The sequence below is a fragment of the Dichomitus squalens genome (genome assembly GCF_000275845.1).
Source record: "Dichomitus squalens LYAD-421 SS1 unplaced genomic scaffold DICSQscaffold_1, whole genome shotgun sequence".
NCBI classification, from domain to species: Eukaryota; Fungi; Basidiomycota; class Agaricomycetes; order Polyporales; family Polyporaceae; genus Dichomitus; species Dichomitus squalens.
In genome coordinates, this window is record NW_006766883.1 from 3,226,681 (window position 1) to 3,243,203 (window position 16,523).

Sequence of the window (16,523 nt, forward strand, 5' to 3'; positions counted from 1 at the left end):
TCCAAGAACCACTGGTCTTCAGCTTCTTCGATGTACTCCATCTCTTTGTCAAGGCGACGGCGTCTATTGCCAGCGTCGCCACGAGAGAGAACACCGAAGGAACGGGAAGATTCCTTTGCAACGACTAGCGTCCGTGCGCGTAATAGAGTGCCTGGAGCCTGAGTAAGTGTGTTGAGCGAACGATTATTCGCTGACGAGGATTGGGTTTGTGCGGACATGTTGGAAACCAAGCTAGGATAGAAGAGTGGAGGAGTACGCACGGTTCCACGCAATCTATATAGTAGACCTAGAGGCCGTTTCGTTCGACTCTTGCCTGATTCTCTAGTGGGTCCCGGGACTGGAATCTGCAACGTGGCGGTTCTGGGACGTCTGAGCGGATTGGAAATGCCAAAGACAAGGAAATTCCTACTTTGGGTAGGATAGGAAGACGATTTTCGTGATATCCGCGGATCAGATAACAGAGAAGCTCGGTGACTCATACTATAACCCACCCTAGGACACAATGGCCGCCAAACGTTGTTGTTGCCACCGATGGGACAATAAGCGCCATAAACGATTATAGTAGCCGAGCGCCTAAAGGCTGCAACCCCGTCGGAGTTAGGACCTGGCAGTTCGCATAAGTTCATGGATACGGTATATCTCAGACCATCGATACGCTGAATCTTCATCTGAGTCATTTCTTGCTTTCTGATGTAGGATGGTCATAGCTATGACCACCCTGCGTCGTTCCCTATGTGTATTATCCTAGATGCCGCTCATCATGCCTTGTGCGGCCGCGGGCCAATGCAGTGAGCTTTCAAGTGCATTCCAGGTTCGAGAGTTTGTCGCTAACCAAGACGGAAAGCACACGGGCTGTTCTGCTAGACTGTATTGAACTGCCGTGGGACTGTTCTTTGCACGATCAGCTTCCAGTACCTCAATGCTATTGCCGTTATCGTACATCGCCGTTTTTTCTATTAGGGCTCTACTAGTAAGTCAGCCGTCAGCATGATCTTCCAGCGCTCTCCGACGTCCACTCAGGAACAGGAACATATACTACAGCACTGGGGACGATACGAATCTCTGTCAGAGTATACGCCACCGGTGCAAGCCTCGCTGGCGTCGTGCCCGGACCTCGCGGCCGTACATGTCGAGTGCAAGAACAGCACCAGACGATCAGTATGCCCGAGTCCGTCGATTAAAGGAATGTTATGTAGCGCGGTGTTATGTCAATTACGAGGTTTGGTCAGCAGCTCATTCTCCAAACATAGCCCGACTGCACCGGCTTCCTCCGACTTCACGTTTGATAGTAGTCCGTCGTCGGGGTAGGATCATGAAAACCGCTATCTCCTGGTTGGTTTTGGAGGTTCAGCTGACCTAACACATTCAAGGTACGCTTATATGAAACATAGCGCCACTGAGGAGATGTCAAGGCGAAGATCCCTAGTAGATTCTCATAAGTCTACATTAACGTCTACAGTTCCTACCACGTCTACAGCTCTAACCACGAGCTGAACAATGGCAAGCCAACAGCCCCTTGCTCTCATCATCGGATCCACGGGTGCCACTGGTAATGGTATCACCAAGGCCCTAGCCGCCTCGGGAAACTTCGTGCGTGCTCCTCCAACTTGAATGTCACAGAACCACCTACTGAGCACCATCTGAATCGCAGCTTGTGGCGGCCCTTGTCCGCCCATCTTCCCTCCAGAAGCCGGCCGTCTCCGAGCTCCGAGCTCAGGGCGTTGAGATTCGCGCGGGCGACATCAAGGACGACTCCGAGAGCCTCAAGAACGTCCTCGAGGGTGCGGACATCCTTATCAGCGCCGTCGCCGTCTTTGTCATCCCGGACCAGCGCGACATATTCCGATTGGCGAAGGAAGTCGATGTCCAGCGCGTCATCCCCTGCGACTTCGGCACCGCATACCGCACACCTTCATAGACGTCGGCTGGTGGTCGCAGCTCTACCTCTGCCGATCAGGAGCCGTGCGCCCCAAGTGGTGAAGGAGACGACATGAAGGATATACGAAGACGGCAACACGCGGAACCTGGTCACGCACCACCTGAAGATCGGGAAGTACGTCGCGCGGCGCATCACCGACCCACGACACTAAACCATGCGGTGATCCTGTGGGAGGATGAGGCGAGCCAGGAGGAGGCTCATGAGATCGGGGAGCGTGTTTCTGGAGAGGGTGACGTGCTGAAGGATAGACAGATAATTGTAAGTGCTTCCTCATGAGGAGCCAGACACTGTGGGCAGGGCGTTGATATCTATCTTGTAGTGCACGAAGGAGGACTACCTTCCATGCTATTGCGGCGGCGGAAGCCGTAAGTGAAGCCTACCCGAATGATTTCTTGGCCCATGTCTCGCGCGCCACGAACGAGTATCAGGTCAGCATGCAAGTGTTCGGGGAGAATACGCTCGATAACGCGAAGAAGCTTTATTACGTGAACGTCAAGGAACTGTATCCCGATATCCCTCCGCTCTCCTTAGAGTTAGTTGCCAAGGAGTTCTATAGCATGGAGGACTGTGGTATCGTCTATGGCGATTATGTGGCAACTCTGTCATGTTGAGATCGGAGCTGCATGGCGGTACTATTTTTCAGAATAGACGATGTGCCCCTTTGCTTACCTACATGGCGAATCAGTCTCATCGCGAGCGTCGACGAAAGCAGTACGACCAGATATGCTGCTCACATAGGGGACAAAAGTTGGATCTCGTCCGGCAATTAGGCGGACATACGAAATGTTGAAGCGTCGCCAGCAAGGCCTCCGACAAATCAACACATCTATATGCGTGTCCTGGTACTACACAGAGATCAATCGATACATGAAATACAATTGGGAGCGTGAAACGAACCATATCATGACAACATACCCCATCCATCTGAGCCCCTCGAAGCGCTGCTTCGAGAACGCAAGGACACCGAGCGACTAGCAGCAATGTCGCCTAACATTGTGCCGAGCCTCCTTCGCTTCTGTCTGAGCCCGAAGCGTCCTTGGGTTCCGTGGAAGGATTGTTTGATGATCTGCTGGGTTGGTCGTCCCATAAGATGAGGTCATGACCATCGTACTTCTCCTCCTTAATCCAGTACTCAATGCAGCTCGTATAGAGCAACAAGGCACCCATCTCGTGGTGCGTCAGCAGAGGTGATTTGGACGCATCAGGAGGATCCCGCTGTTGATCACTTGCTGGAGTGCAGACGGACGGCAGCCCTTGAGAGATACGTAGCGACTTCGGTACCCGAAAACTCGGAGCGGGGATATGTTTGAGGCCGTCGTCAATACGTAGATCAGGGAGAGAAAGGTGATAGTAGTGGTCTCGGCAGAGCTCAGCAAGACCCCGGAGTGATGGGTTTATGCGATGATTGGTCTGTAAGTGAACAAAGAGTTCACCGTACTTGATTTTGAAGTACTTCTCGCTACTACCTTTCTCGGGATCCTCTGCTGTAGCAAAGTCGTAAACGGAGGCGATATACTTCGCAACACTCTTGCGATCTGTGTACCAGGTGGTGGGGATGTACTTCAGCAGACACCAGTTTAGCACGTGCACGAACGACTCAAGGTCATCAGCGAGCGTGTGCGGCATATCAGGGAACTGTTGCGAACAAGCCGACATGAATGGCCACGTCCCCTGAGCAGATACATTAGCACAAGTTTCAAAGCAAACACGCTTCAAGGGTGACCACGTACCGTGACGAGACATTTCTCCAACTCCTTCTGCGTCTTTGCGAGATCCCAATCGGCAAGCAGGCCAATAGGGCCATCTGCAGAATCGTAGATCAAGATGTTGCCTGCGCTGACATCCCCATGAAGAATATGAGCCTCTTCCCAGGCCCGTTGATGCGCTGTGCAACTACCGTCAGCATATTCATGTTCTGAGTAACTGGAGGAAGAGACAAACCAGTAAATGCAGTGTAAATCATTCGGGTCAGTTCAAGAGAGTTCTCGTATTCCTTCAGGGAACGGCAAACCTACAGCAGCACTAGACGCTGGTGGATACGAGGCACATATCGTGTGGACGGCGTGCAGGTCTTTTGCCGGCTACCTCTAAACATCATGTCGCCGCCTCCGAGCAGGGTAGGAATGTACAGAACACCCGTGGTGATCCTTGCACGGAGTCGCAAGTAAAATTTGTATTCGGACGCGGAATCACGAGTGTCGGGCCGCCCAGCCGTTCTTGATAAATATCACCCTGTCGTTCATCATGTCGTACGCGACGAACGCCTTCGTGCCTCGCCCAACAAGCGAGCGACCCATGAAAGCAGGCTTGCCGACGAGGAAATGCCGTTCAAGAGTAGCGTCGTGCCGTGACACGGCCTTCTCGCCGTCTGAGAACGGGGCGTTGATGGTGATCTTGTGTATGGGCCAGCCGGCAGAAGCGAAGTTCTCGAGAGCCTTGACTTCGGTGGAATCGGGTGCAAAGCGGGAGGACAATCCTCTGAAGACTGTTGTCTCCTCTATCGACGCGCGCGCAACAGTGGGGTCGTAGCCACGTCCTCGTAGTGTGGCTCGAGATAGGCGATAGAAGAATCTGCCGATTACCTCTGGACGCTCGAGGTAGTCGAACTTCGAACTCATGGTGATGCCAGTTCGATCATATCGGAGCAGACGCGCTGTATCATCCAGGACGACGATAGCAAAGTAGAACAGCCGGTGCTGCCGATTGAGGACTTCAATACCATAGTCGATGAGCTGACCCCTATCTGACGGGTGAGGGAGAGGGAGGGGACGAGAAGATGCTTGATTGGACATAGATGCGTCGACAATAGTCCTGGTCGTCGAGGAAGACGTCTTCTTGACCTCAACCACAACCTCAATGTGTGGCTAAGACACGCAAAACTTATCGCCGGATCTAGCCTGACTATGAGCAGGGCAATCTACCGGGTAGATGCCTAGAGGACAGGACGTGTTTGTGCCAGATCTATGCCGGGGTCCTGACGCTGTAGGGTCCGGAACACGATGGATACGGCGAGCAGTGTAGGCTGTCTAGCCGACGGTCGCGAGTGAACTGTTCAACCCACGAGCCTGAATCAGTTTTCAGTGGTCACGATTTGCAATAGCTCTGACGAACGACTCGGATGTCTTACCAGTCCAGAATACATTCCCTTCACTCTGTTGTCGAAGTCAACAGCCCACAGCGAGTAAGTGGTCCCTGCGGGAGGATCCTCTCCTGGAAGGCAATTCAGGAACCACTGGTCTTCATCTTCTTCGATGTACTTCATCTCTTTGTCAAGACGACGACAACTATTGGCAGCTTCGTCACGAGAGGGAATGCCGAGGGGATGGGAAGACTCCTTTGCAACTACCAGCGCCCGTGCGCGTAATAGAGCAGCTCAACACTAAGGAAGTTGTTGGGCGAGCAATTATCCGCTGATAAGGATTGGGTTTGTGTGGTCATATCAAAAACCGAGCTAGGATAGAAGAGTGGAGGAGCACGCACGATTCCACGCAAACTGTATGGTATGCTCAGAGGTCCCTTGCTTCTACTTTTACCTGAATCTCGAGCGGGTTTCGAGACCGGAATCTGCAACATGACGGTTCTGAGACGTTGGAGCGGATTGGAAATGCCATACGCAAACCAAGGAGATTCCTCACTTTTGGATGGAAAGGTGGACGATATTCCTGGTATCTGCGAATCAGATATCAGAGAAGCCGAGTGACACATACTAGACCGCACCCTAAGACACGATGTGCGCCGACTCGGAAACTGATATGCCCCCTGTGCGCTAACGTCGTGCCCGCCCGAAAGGCACCGGGCCAGGGCTCCGCGTCGTGAAGCGCCAGACAAGCCGTATGGGAAGGGGAGGAAGCTCGCGCCGGGATAGGATGTTGAGGTTGGGGAGGTTGGTTTGGGGATGGTCCACTCGTTCCAAGTTCCGTTATCATTCAGGCGAGTGAATCCCATAGGAATTCACCGCCGCGACTCCACCAGGAGGAGATGGCCTCGGACTTCGTCGTCGTCGTTGCCTCCCTTACTGCGCATGGAAGGGCGCTATCCTTTGCAGAAGCGCTATTCCTGATTGTGATATGACCCGGGTTTTCCTGCGTCTCCCTCTCTGACTGTGTGGCTTACGTCACTGAACAGGTCCCTTAGGTGGGAAACGATACTGGTATCCAGTACATCTAGCAATCTGTATTGGCATATGCGCCGTTTACTGCCGCACCTGTACTTTGTACGCGGAATATAAATTCTTGAATTAAATATATATATATATATTAAGCGCCATGGATCGGACTTTGTAAGTACAGCGTCTGGTCAGATTTGGGTAACCGAGCGCCGAAATGCTTCAGATACGCCATATTCTCGGCCATGGCTATTTCCTTGTACGACCTCGTAGATCACTGGTTTGCCCAGTCTCCTACCTCGAGAGCATGGACCGTCTCTGCCATCCTCGTATCGCTCACAGGCATCCTGTGGGGCCTCTTCGGACGCTCTCCTGTGTGTGGGAAGTCAGGGGCTGTGGCCAATGGGAAGGCTCCGGTATGCCCTCCAGAGCAATTGAAGGACGACCTCGCGACTTTGAAAGATGGGAATGGCGTCGTGAACGCATACACGTTAGACCGCGAGATCTCTGTCCCGTTCGACGTGGGTGACGTGAGGGTGTCCAAGATCCTTGTCCACCCAATCAAGGTGCGTGAATTCGCACCGAACTACTATCATTAGTGCTGGTTTGATGTCTGATTACTCGCCTTCAGAGCTGCCGTGGAATATCCGCGCGGGAATGGCGGTATACTCCAGAAGGACTTGAAGTATGTTGCCCTACACTGTCTTTCAACTTTGCCTAGCTGTCCGAGAGGCACAGGGGCCCATGCGCGCCTCACGCGCGAGGCACCGCCTCAGTCACAGGGGCTTCCTGCAGTGCCTAATGTTACATTTTTCCTCAGCACGATAGAAAATGGTGCATTATCCAACAGCAATCACGCGCAATAATTACTGCTAGAGAGGTCGCCAAGGTTAGTGCAATGCAGTCATTTGCAGATTACATAGTTGAAGCCATCAGCATCGTCAATCTAGATGGTTCTCATCACACCTCGCATTGAGATCGACCCTGCGTCACCATACGGGGGACGGCTATTCATATCGTTTCCCGAGGATTCGGGTTGCGAGACGTTTTCTGTGCCGTTGTATCTTACGGAAGATCTCCTGAAAACATGGCCTGTGTATGTCCATTCTCGTCTCATCTGCTGTAGACGTCCTGAACCTGCTGCTTTAGCATTGACGACTGTACCATGTTCAATATATACCGGGTGCAAGGCTACGTATGCTCTTCACTGGACTGCGGACGCTCCCCTTCGGACATCCTGTCGCAGTATTTCGAACAGCCCGTCCACCTCATGATGAAAGGGCCGCGTGTCCGCGAGTGCCCCACGACGCTGGCATATCCAGACCTCAAGGCGTCCGCTATGTTCCAAGATGGTTACCCCTTCCTCGTCGCAAGCGAGGAGAGCTTGCAGGAAGTCGGGCGCGTTATCAGCGCATACGCTACACATGAGAGCCCCGAGGCCCAAATTGGCCAGCTGGACCGCGAACGCTGGCGGGACGGCGATATTAAAATCGAACGGTGAGGTGCCTGTTTTCGAGACTCATCACCAGATAGCTACATGTCCCGCTTGTCAGGTTCCGTCCGAACATCGTGCTCCAAGGCTCTGGCGTGCCTTTCGCGGAGGATATGTGGCGCCAACTTGTCATTCGCCAGCGCGATTCGTCCGAAGACGAAGAGTCACGCACTTTCTCGCTAGTGTCGAAATGCACCAGGTGTCTCGTACGTCATCTTCGTCCATTTGTCAAAGTATAAGCTCCCGGCTGACTCGGTTCGGATAGCTACCGAATGTCGACACTGTGACAGGGACTCGTGACGCCGCGGTGCCATACAAGGTGCTGTTGAAGTTCCGTCGGAACAGAGACCCGGCAAGGATGAGCAAGCCGTGCTTTGGATGTAATGCAGTCGTTGGCGGTGAAGGCGTCGTCAGTATTGGCGACCGGGTGGAGGTGAAGGAATGGGCGACAGGAATAGGGGTGTAGACGTTCCCCTATTGATCTAAGTAATATTGCTCTGGATCTAGTGGATCTTATCCAGGAGAGTCGGGATCGGTATTGACTCCAGTGAATTTCTTACATGGGGGGGCGTAAGGTGTGAAATGATGCGCGTACATTCGGGGAGGGGTGATCGTCATAAAACAACCGACATTTCAGTCCAATACTCTCTGTCGGGGAGTCGAACCCCGCTTTCGCGCGCACGAATACAATGACAGGCGCGTGTACTATCCGATATACTAACAGAGATACATAAGTCACGATAAGAATTATATAGTCGGTGTGGACATTGTGTAGCACTTATGAGTACGGAACACCGTCGGGTCCCCGCGGACGATCGTCTGGCACTTCATGGGTTACATGCACCTGCATGCATACATCGTCTCGTCCTATTCTCTCCTTGTCTCGCATCCTTCGGACTCGCTGTGTGTCTGCGTGTCTCTGGAACAGAAATCTCTTGTCACAGCTAGCAAGCCGTTTCCAGTTGCCACAGGCATACGCGCAAACCCAAACGATGAGCACTAACACCCACCCATCCCTCTCGGCTGTCTCCACCTCTAGTGAGCTTGGCCCTTGCAGATCACCTAAGAATGGAAGGTTGCTCAGCTGTCATCATGTCCAGATGCGCCTGCCGCAGTCGGCCCTTACAACCAGGCAATTCAGGTCGGCGATCTGCTCTTCTGCTCGGGCTCCCTGGGCTTGGATCCGTCCACTGGCAAGCTGGTTAGTATTAGTGTTATGGGTCAAGCCTTGCTCTCTCTGCGTTTTCACATGAACAACGTGTAGGTGGAGGGCGGCGTAGAGGCTCAGGCTAGACAAGCTCTCAAGAACCTCAAAGTCATTATTGAAGCAGGTGGAAGCGAGCTGGGCAAGGTTGTGAAGACTACTGTACGTGTCTCGTGCCTGCATGTTGCTTCTGTCGCAACGGCACTTGACACAAGTGCGCTACTTGCAGGTGTTCTTGCACAGCATGGACGACTTCAAGCCCGTCAACGCGATTTACGCCGAGTTCTTTGGGAATCATAAGCCTGCGCGGTCCGCAGTCCAGGTCGCGCGCCTACCCCTCGACGCGCTCTTCGAGATCGAGGCTATTGTCAGGTATGAATGTCATAATTTCATCTCTAGGAATATGCAGATTCACAGGGGGTGCAGCCTCGCGTAATCCAAATATCGTCTAAGAGGCTGTGGAGTGAGCGCAAACGTGGTTGTCGCCGGACAAGATACTCCATCGTGCTCGGGTTTGTAGCAATACTTGCATGCTTCATTCGAGTCTCGACCCTTGTGCGGATATCGTAAAGTACACATGCATGTGGAATATCGTTTCGTTTCGTCTTTGTCTAACAAGTCTTCCGGCGTCGAACGACCGCGGCCATCGCTCCAGCTGAAGGTACGTGCCATGACCATGTACTCGCTTAGCCACCTCTCATCCAATCTCTATCTAGTAGGTGCTACTGCAGCGCCCAATCATGCCGGCTTGTAACAAACACGCGTGCCAAGACCCAGGATCCTGTGCAAACAAGCACGAGCTTCACACTACGCCTCGAAGAAGCCGTCTGCGCAGCACTCTAGTCGACCTTTTCTCTCTTCATGAGTTTGTGTGGCCGGGGGACTGCGGGCCACTCAGCTGCGTGTTCCGCCTCGATACATCAGTACCTCTGTGCAGTAGGCAGAAATTCGCATATCGGGCATATGGCCGTCCGTGCACGCAGCCGCATTCTACTCATTGCACCGTCATACGCCAACCTTCCGTAGCTGTGCATGTCGTGGACATATGCAATCGCTGGCATCGTCTTAGAATCCCAACACACATCGGCGTCCTTCGTGTATGGGCCCCTATGAGTGCTGTTGGAGAAGATCGGATCGTATTATGCGGACAACCTTGGAGGTTTTTCCATCATCGCTTGCCCGCAGTACGCCTGGAACTAAGGGTATGGGTGTCGATCAGCTTGCAGCATCGTATGTCCCTGCTCGCTATAAGGTCAGCGGTGTTTGAGTCCATCGCTCCCAGTACCTCCCTTCTCATTTGACATTCAGCTTGAGGGGTCCTCTCACGTTTCTGAAAGATATTATTCTTCACAACACGCAGCCATCACGATGTTCAGCAAGTCCTTCGCCTCCCTCGCCGTGCTCTCCTGTATGCTCCTGGTTGGCGCTTCTCCCGCAAATATCGCTCGTGCTGATCGTGAGTCCTTGCCTGGCATACTATAGATTCATTTGTCATCCGACGTAGCCATGATGTTCTTTATCAGCTTCGACTATGGTTGCGTCCACCACGGATGGCCTACAAACGACCTCGACCACCACCGGTTCTAACTCTGGCATCGGCCCTGCGGCGACCAGCACGACGGTGTCCGAGTCGGTCACCGGCACCGTCTCCGTGGAGACCAGCGCGACTGCTTCTACGCCTGCCGCCAGTACTACCGCGGCGACGAGTACGATGACTGGCCCTGCGGACACGAGCACGAACACGGCCCCTGGTAGCGCTTCTGGCTCTAATCCTGCGGCCGCGAGCGCCGTCACGCTGAGCAGTATCGTCGGAGGTATGTTATGACACCTCGCGATCAGGGGCGCTCTTCTAAGTGCACATCTTGTTGCTCCTCACTCGCACATCCTGGAGTCGATGGTTCCCGTCACCGTCACCGCTCCGGATTCGATCGCTGCCACTGCTGCCCTCCAGACTGGAAGGTGAGAGTCTTGTGCGACTTGGATCTTCGCCATTGAACCTTCCCTCACTCATGCTCGCGTGACTTCCCCTGCTATACAGCCAGCCAGATCTTCAGCTCAGCGATCTCTGTGATAGGCACTGACCCAAAGGTCACCGCCTATATCACTAGTACGCTTGCCGCCTTCCTGTCCTCCCTCTACTGATCTGACGTTCCCCTGTGTCCGCGTGCCCGCTGTTCATCAGTCACTCTCGCTACCGCTGGCAGCTCGACGACCGTCTTCGCCGGCCACACGCTCGTTGCAGACATCACGAACAGCAAACAAGGGTGAGCATCTCACATTGTCTGAAACTGTAGTTGCACAGTGGGACCGTAGCTGACGGAATGCTGGTCTTGACGTCTGATACACAGGAGCGGCGCCGCGGGCTTGACCATCTCGAAGGGTCTGCTGTCGGGCGCTGTTACCATCGTCGGTGCTGTTGCTGTCGGCGCAGTCGTGGCGCTCTGAGGGCGCTGAGTTGAAGCTGGGGGTGCAAGAGTGGCGTCAGCAATAGAGCCTAAGGACTATGAGCTTGGGGAGGAAGCGGACTTAGTCAATATCAAACTCAATTTGTTGGGACCGTTGGATTACTTTAGTGAGGAGACTTGCGTTAACCTGATATGTTCGTCGCATCTTGTGGAAGGTGGTGATTCATGACTGTATACTATCAAGACCCTCCGTGACCCGACTGACAGTGGTGTGACAGGTCACCGTCCCCAGCGTGTGGTGGCGGTGGATGTCAATGGAATACCGGAGCGCCAGTGCCCAAATGCTGTATGTGTTACTAGCCGGAATCAATCTGATTATTTTGACAGTCGGAGCGGACGTTCTCACTCTGGAGACGGAAGCTATACCTTCAGCAAACCAGGCGGCCAGCTTGTAGACGACTGACAGGACGCATTCAAATTAGGTCGAGCTTCGGTCGATTTACGGCTCACGATCTTGGGATGAACGAAGCACTAGCTGTGACTTGCCAACAAGCGTATACTAGTGTGATACTCATAGGAGGCTTTCCACAGCAGAAAGTATCCGAATAGAACGGCAAACGTAAGATTTCCATGGGGTTTCCCTCACTGCTACGAGGACGGCGCCCCCCCGCGTGACCCCAATGCCCAGGGCTAGCAACTATCAGACGCAAGGTGCGTGGGCGTCCCACACCTCACCTATATCACTATCACCTACTTACCGCTCGGCAGAAGGCTAACCGGACAATGTCCGCAAGCTATACGAAACAATCTTCCCACATGCAGTCGGTGTCCTCGGTCGCGATGCCCCCGGTGCGCCTTATCCAACAAGGAAGCGTCTCTGACGCGGGCGTTGACCGGTTCTGTAACAAGAACACTGGCAGAAGTGACAGACTCTGCCTTCTTCAGCGGTGATCCATAACGTACGCTAGTCTTCGTGCAAGTAGATGGGGCGCGCGGAGAAAGCATATCAGCACCGGGCAGTTCCCCGTGCCCACATCGGTAGCCAATCCCATGCATGCCCGAGGCGGACGTGCACTTTAGGTCCCACCCCTAGTGGTCTCGGATCATCTCTACTCGATGATGCTGTGACACGCGTCCACATACCTGGGGGTATAAATCCGCGCAAATGATAGGTTCAATTTCATTCTCCAACTCTTTGTTTCTCACTTTGTCTACTTCAGCCTGGTGCTATTTCGTTTCGCCACGTTCAATTTCGTTTCAAGGATGCGCGCCGGTTTCTTCTCTGTTCTCTTCCTTTCGAGTGTTTTCTCAGTCCATGCGGCGCCGTCAATTCTCCAACGACGGGATAACGAAGGTGAGCTGAAGGACATCTCATGACGGCTGGCAACGACTCACCACATGTCCTCCCCTTCAGTCCTACAGAACATCGAATCGGCGGCGGACGATCTCTTCTCCATTAACAGTAAGAGACACTTCAGGTCATCCTGATGCTATGATCTGAAAAGTGCTATAGTCGGATCCATCTTGAGCGAAGCAACACCAGTAGGTCGGTGAACATATCGGATGGAGGTATACCACCCGCACTGATGGCGTCCTAGTGGCATCCGTCTTCCAAGAGGCGACATCTATCGGTAAGCTTACTCATTTGAACCCCAACGCCCATACTCACCTGTCCTTCAGTTGGGAGCGTGATTGCATCAGACACCGGTAAGTCTGTACGTTTAGGTCTAGACTATGGCTATTGATATCGATCCGAATTGCTTGTCTGCGCGACAGCTCTGCGGTCGGAAGGTAAGCTTGATGACTGTTCTTCTAAACATCGCCTGACCAAGTTATGCACTAGCAACGAGCATTTTTGGTGAGGTCGAGAGCATATTGGGTCCAGCCGCGACTGGAATCGTGAATAACGTACACGAAGTCGTCAGCGCCGCGTACGTTCTGCTCACTTTCTTCAGGAGTTGTCCCCGACATTGACACTTGTCATCTCCGCGCTCAAAGTAACGGGGCGGCACAAGACTCGGTTGTTGCACGACCACTCGCGATGGGCGCAGCCGCAGTCCTAGGAAGTATGTTCCTAGGGGCATACGTTGTAGTATAACCGAGGCCCATGGGATCGCTTTGATTTGTTAATTCACCACGGACGCTTCGTGTATCATATACGCTCTTTCTGGACCCTTCGTAGCACCAGAGGACTCAGTACTCGTTAACAATGTGAACCGTACTCACTTTATCTCACGCATCATGTCGATATCCTTGGCTTGACAACGATCCCACGGCAACCCCGCAGGTACGACAGTGCAATGCGAAGTGATAAATAGTACATACACACGGCTCGTGGTCCTTCCGGCATCCGCAGATCTTTCGGTCCCCCAGTGAAGACTATCGTGAGAATTCACCCACCAAGTAGAACACACCGATGCAGTCTAGAACATCCCACCCTGCCTGTTCGGCCTGTCCCTCGACCGCGGTGGCAGCGGCGCAGGACTGCCGTTGAGGCCGTTCCTAGAGCCCTCGCCAGTCGACGGCGTCTGACTTCGGAATGACGCCTGACTGGCTGTGCGAGGCGGTGGCGCAGGAGACCGCAGTCGAGTTGACGAAGGCGAACGGCGAGGTGAAGCAGACAGAGGCGTGGGCACAGCCAGGGCAGGCATTGTGGACGGCGGTGGCATTGCGATAGATGATGGCACAGGTGGTACGGTTGGAATAGGAGTTCGTGAACGCGCAGAGGTGGACTGCGCAGGTGATCGGGAACGGACGGGGGTGGAGGAAGGCGTGTGGATGGGGTCGGGTGTCCGTTCTGCGTGAGGGCGGTAAGTTGGGGGTCGCACCAGTGCGCCGTCCCTAGCTTTGTCGACGAGGAGATTGTCTAGGAGGTAGCGGAAGTCGATTCCATACTCTTCGAGGAGCTTCTTACTTTGAACGTGGGTGATCTGTATGGCGTCGTCGATGGTACGGGCGTCCACGTCCGAGCTATAGACTTGCTTCCGGAACATTTCTGCATACAGCTCGATCTGTTGCCTTGCCCACTCAACGAAGCCTATGCTTCATCAGAATCAGTGCAGCATTGATTGACGAAACTACTTACTGCTAGCAACTTCGTTCTCCCTGAAGCTCGCCAGGAACCAATCTGCGGTGTGTTTCACTCCGGTGAACACCACGGTGGCTAAGTCCGCGATGAACGACGGGATGTGGCCTTCAAATGTGATCTTCCGCACACACTTCTTGATGACGTCCGCCCTCGCAGCCAAGAACGTGCTCCTGGCAGCAGGGCCAGCCTTCAGCCTTACGAGGAGCCCGATGAGGCTGACAACGGTACTCTTCTTGTTCGATGGCACGGACAAGCTCTGCAGCAGTGCCGCAGTAAGCGACGCCTTGAGCGGGGTCAGCTTCGCCCCAAGCGGAGGCATAGTCGGCAACTTGGACTCGCCCTCCTCGACGAGCTTCACGGCCTTCTCCCACTCTCTCAGGGCGATTGCTACAGTAAGCTCGTCAGACCAGTCGCCGATCCAGCGCACGTCGCGCTCGGACTTCTCCTTGGCGGAGGAGCCCATATCTGCGCCTTTAGTCGCAAGGTCTGCCATCCACTCGGGGATTGGGGGCATCCCGGGCATGCTATCTGGAACGAACAAGGAGCCGCGCTGAGAAGGTCCAGTATGTTAGATCGCGGAAATGAATGTGATGGGAAGTGATACGCACATCTCCTCCACCCACCCAGAGACTTTTCCGCCGCTGGTGCTCGCCTTCACGCTCTTTTCGCTTCTTTGCTGCGAGCTCCTCCGCAACGTGACGGAACTGGCTGAGCAGGTTTTTCTTGTCGGCCGAGATGTCTGTTCGATAAACGTGAGTCTCCTTCCCATGTCTGATCTTGAAGACATTGGTCATGCCTGCGGGTTCGCATAAGTCATGCATACATAGTAAAGAAGCGCGGTGTACGAACTTGGGGTATCCTTGGTATCCAGTACCAGCATCTCACTCAAGGGCCAGCACTTCTCAGCAACTAGCTTATCGCTCTCCCCATTGTTTCTCCGCTTGCGCTTCCGGGCGACGAGTACAGCGTCGTCGAGCAGGACGAATCGGACGGAGTGGTCGACCTTGTACGTCGCGGGATTGAGGGCAACGACATTGTCGACCTCCGTGACAACGTGACGGCCGGGAGTGGTGGGGACGAACTTCGACGAACCCTCAATTTGCATATGGAGGTTCTGCATTTGGTTCGCATACAATATCCGGAGGTCCGCGATCGATGAACGGACATTCCTGCGGCGTTCTGCAAACAAAACAAAGGGATGTGAGGGAGTGAAGGACAGCAAGTCCAAAAGAAAAGGTCCATACCTGCGACCGAGGCCGAGTCGTCGATATGTAGCAGTGACGGCATGCCCTTCCATTCCGATAGGGCTTCCTTGAACTCCAGCATCTCGTTCTCCAGGGTGCTGACCTCCTTCGACACAAGCATGAACTCCGCGTAGCTTCAGTGATAATGTCAGGATGACATAATCTGTCCGGTAGTAAAGAAGGACCGTACTTCTTGAAGACGTTGCGCTGCAAGTCTACAGCAACGTCATCTTTCTGTGCCTGAAGACCAGACTGCAGCGTCCTCAATTCGGACTCAGTCGAATTCGCCAGCTTCAGCTTAATGTCTTTGTCGTCGTCTCAGCGCTGAAGAAAGTACAAAAAGGGAGGACGATTATACGCACAAGCGTCCGGGTCGAAATCATCCTTGTCCAGCAACCTCAGCTCCGCGGCCTTGGGATCCTCCTTCGGCTCCTCCGTAAACCCCCGCTCATCCACAGAGCCACCCCTGTAGGACCCCACACGCACGCCAGTAGGCAACGAGGGCACATCAGGAATGCTTCCAATGCCGGCCGGACCAGAGATATCCGCATAGCGCATTGACATCCGCTTCTTCATCTTCTCTCCAACACGCGTTGCACGTCGTTCTGCATCCCGAACGTTGGGATTGGGCTTGCGTATAGTGGTCTGGCGAGGCTGAGCGGCCTTGACCCGCGACTCGGATGGCTTGCGGGTTCGTAGGGATTGCATCGTGAACGGTAGTGAGGTCAATGAAGAATGTCTTGTAGAAAGCCCTAGTGTCAAGTATGCTGGTCCTGTGTTCTAGCCGGTTCAATATCCTTAAGTAAGAAACGTCATGCAGATTTCCTCGGTGAAGGTCGTAAGGTAGGAGGGGTATAGCGACGGCAACGCCGCGCTGCGATACATGCGATCAGGGTCCGTATATGGTAAGTGTGCACATATCGTGCGGCGCGTTGTACTTGGTCCTTCCAACCTCTGACCACACTCCTCTGAGGTATCTCTAGGCAACAGGGCCTCACCAACGGCACTTTTTACGAACGTCCGAGATATATTTGACTCTCAAATCC

At 53.8% G+C, this 16,523-nt stretch overlaps 7 protein-coding genes and 1 non-coding gene across 8 annotated transcripts; 5 read left to right on the forward strand and 3 right to left on the reverse strand.

Annotated features, from left to right (window-relative positions):
• Positions 1-1,497: 1,497 nt before the first annotated feature.
• On the forward strand, positions 1,498-1,918 carry DICSQDRAFT_123794 (NAD(P)-binding protein; the record flags this gene model as incomplete). The annotated part of the gene is made up of 2 exons (XM_007360769.1): positions 1,498-1,590; positions 1,652-1,918. The coding sequence occupies 2 exons, from the start codon at positions 1,498-1,500 to the stop codon at positions 1,916-1,918; spliced, it is 360 nt and encodes a 119-aa protein (XP_007360831.1).
• A 1,371-nt stretch (positions 1,919-3,289) lies between these two features.
• On the reverse strand, positions 3,290-3,607 carry DICSQDRAFT_25659 (uncharacterized protein; the record flags this gene model as incomplete). Its single annotated transcript, XM_007359689.1, has 1 exon — positions 3,290-3,607. A coding segment is annotated over one exon (318 nt), but the record flags the coding sequence as incomplete, so codon positions are not given.
• Positions 3,608-6,289: 2,682 nt separating this feature from the next.
• DICSQDRAFT_96875 (uncharacterized protein) lies at positions 6,290-8,101 on the forward strand (the record flags this gene model as incomplete). Its single annotated transcript, XM_007360770.1, has 7 exons — positions 6,290-6,610; positions 6,676-6,729; positions 6,865-6,933; positions 6,995-7,140; positions 7,194-7,541; positions 7,598-7,742; positions 7,802-8,101. The coding sequence occupies 7 exons, from the start codon at positions 6,290-6,292 to the stop codon at positions 8,000-8,002; spliced, it is 1,284 nt and encodes a 427-aa protein (XP_007360832.1). The 3' UTR covers positions 8,003-8,101.
• A 79-nt stretch (positions 8,102-8,180) lies between these two features.
• DICSQDRAFT_t5 lies at positions 8,181-8,263 on the reverse strand. The gene has a single exon. It is a non-coding gene; the product is annotated as a tRNA-Asp (tRNA).
• Positions 8,264-8,353: 90 nt separating this feature from the next.
• On the forward strand, positions 8,354-9,595 carry DICSQDRAFT_131786 (translation initiation inhibitor). The gene is made up of 6 exons (XM_007360771.1): positions 8,354-8,574; positions 8,637-8,737; positions 8,801-8,902; positions 8,970-9,112; positions 9,167-9,401; positions 9,460-9,595. Exons 1-5 carry the CDS (start codon positions 8,529-8,531, stop codon positions 9,174-9,176), a joined length of 402 nt encoding a protein of 133 aa, XP_007360833.1. The 5' UTR covers positions 8,354-8,528; the 3' UTR covers positions 9,177-9,401; positions 9,460-9,595.
• A 513-nt stretch (positions 9,596-10,108) lies between these two features.
• On the forward strand, positions 10,109-11,185 carry DICSQDRAFT_123797 (uncharacterized protein; the record flags this gene model as incomplete). Its single annotated transcript, XM_007360772.1, has 5 exons — positions 10,109-10,196; positions 10,264-10,554; positions 10,779-10,847; positions 10,923-11,004; positions 11,089-11,185. The coding sequence occupies 5 exons, from the start codon at positions 10,109-10,111 to the stop codon at positions 11,183-11,185; spliced, it is 627 nt and encodes a 208-aa protein (XP_007360834.1).
• A 1,223-nt stretch (positions 11,186-12,408) lies between these two features.
• DICSQDRAFT_177068 (uncharacterized protein) lies at positions 12,409-13,377 on the forward strand (the record flags this gene model as incomplete). Its single annotated transcript, XM_007360773.1, has 8 exons — positions 12,409-12,499; positions 12,560-12,607; positions 12,659-12,691; positions 12,744-12,776; positions 12,826-12,852; positions 12,922-12,936; positions 12,989-13,076; positions 13,144-13,377. 8 exons carry the CDS (start codon positions 12,409-12,411, stop codon positions 13,241-13,243), a joined length of 435 nt encoding a protein of 144 aa, XP_007360835.1. The 3' UTR covers positions 13,244-13,377.
• A 191-nt stretch (positions 13,378-13,568) lies between these two features.
• On the reverse strand, positions 13,569-16,303 carry DICSQDRAFT_96881 (uncharacterized protein; the record flags this gene model as incomplete). The annotated part of the gene is made up of 8 exons (XM_007360774.1): positions 15,840-16,303; positions 15,668-15,782; positions 15,478-15,611; positions 15,083-15,412; positions 14,842-15,029; positions 14,231-14,783; positions 13,690-14,182; positions 13,569-13,629 (listed from the first exon to the last, which is right to left on the reverse strand). Exons 1-8 carry the CDS (start codon positions 16,183-16,185, stop codon positions 13,569-13,571), a joined length of 2,220 nt encoding a protein of 739 aa, XP_007360836.1. The 5' UTR covers positions 16,186-16,303.
• Between the last annotated feature and the right edge of the window lie 220 nt (positions 16,304-16,523).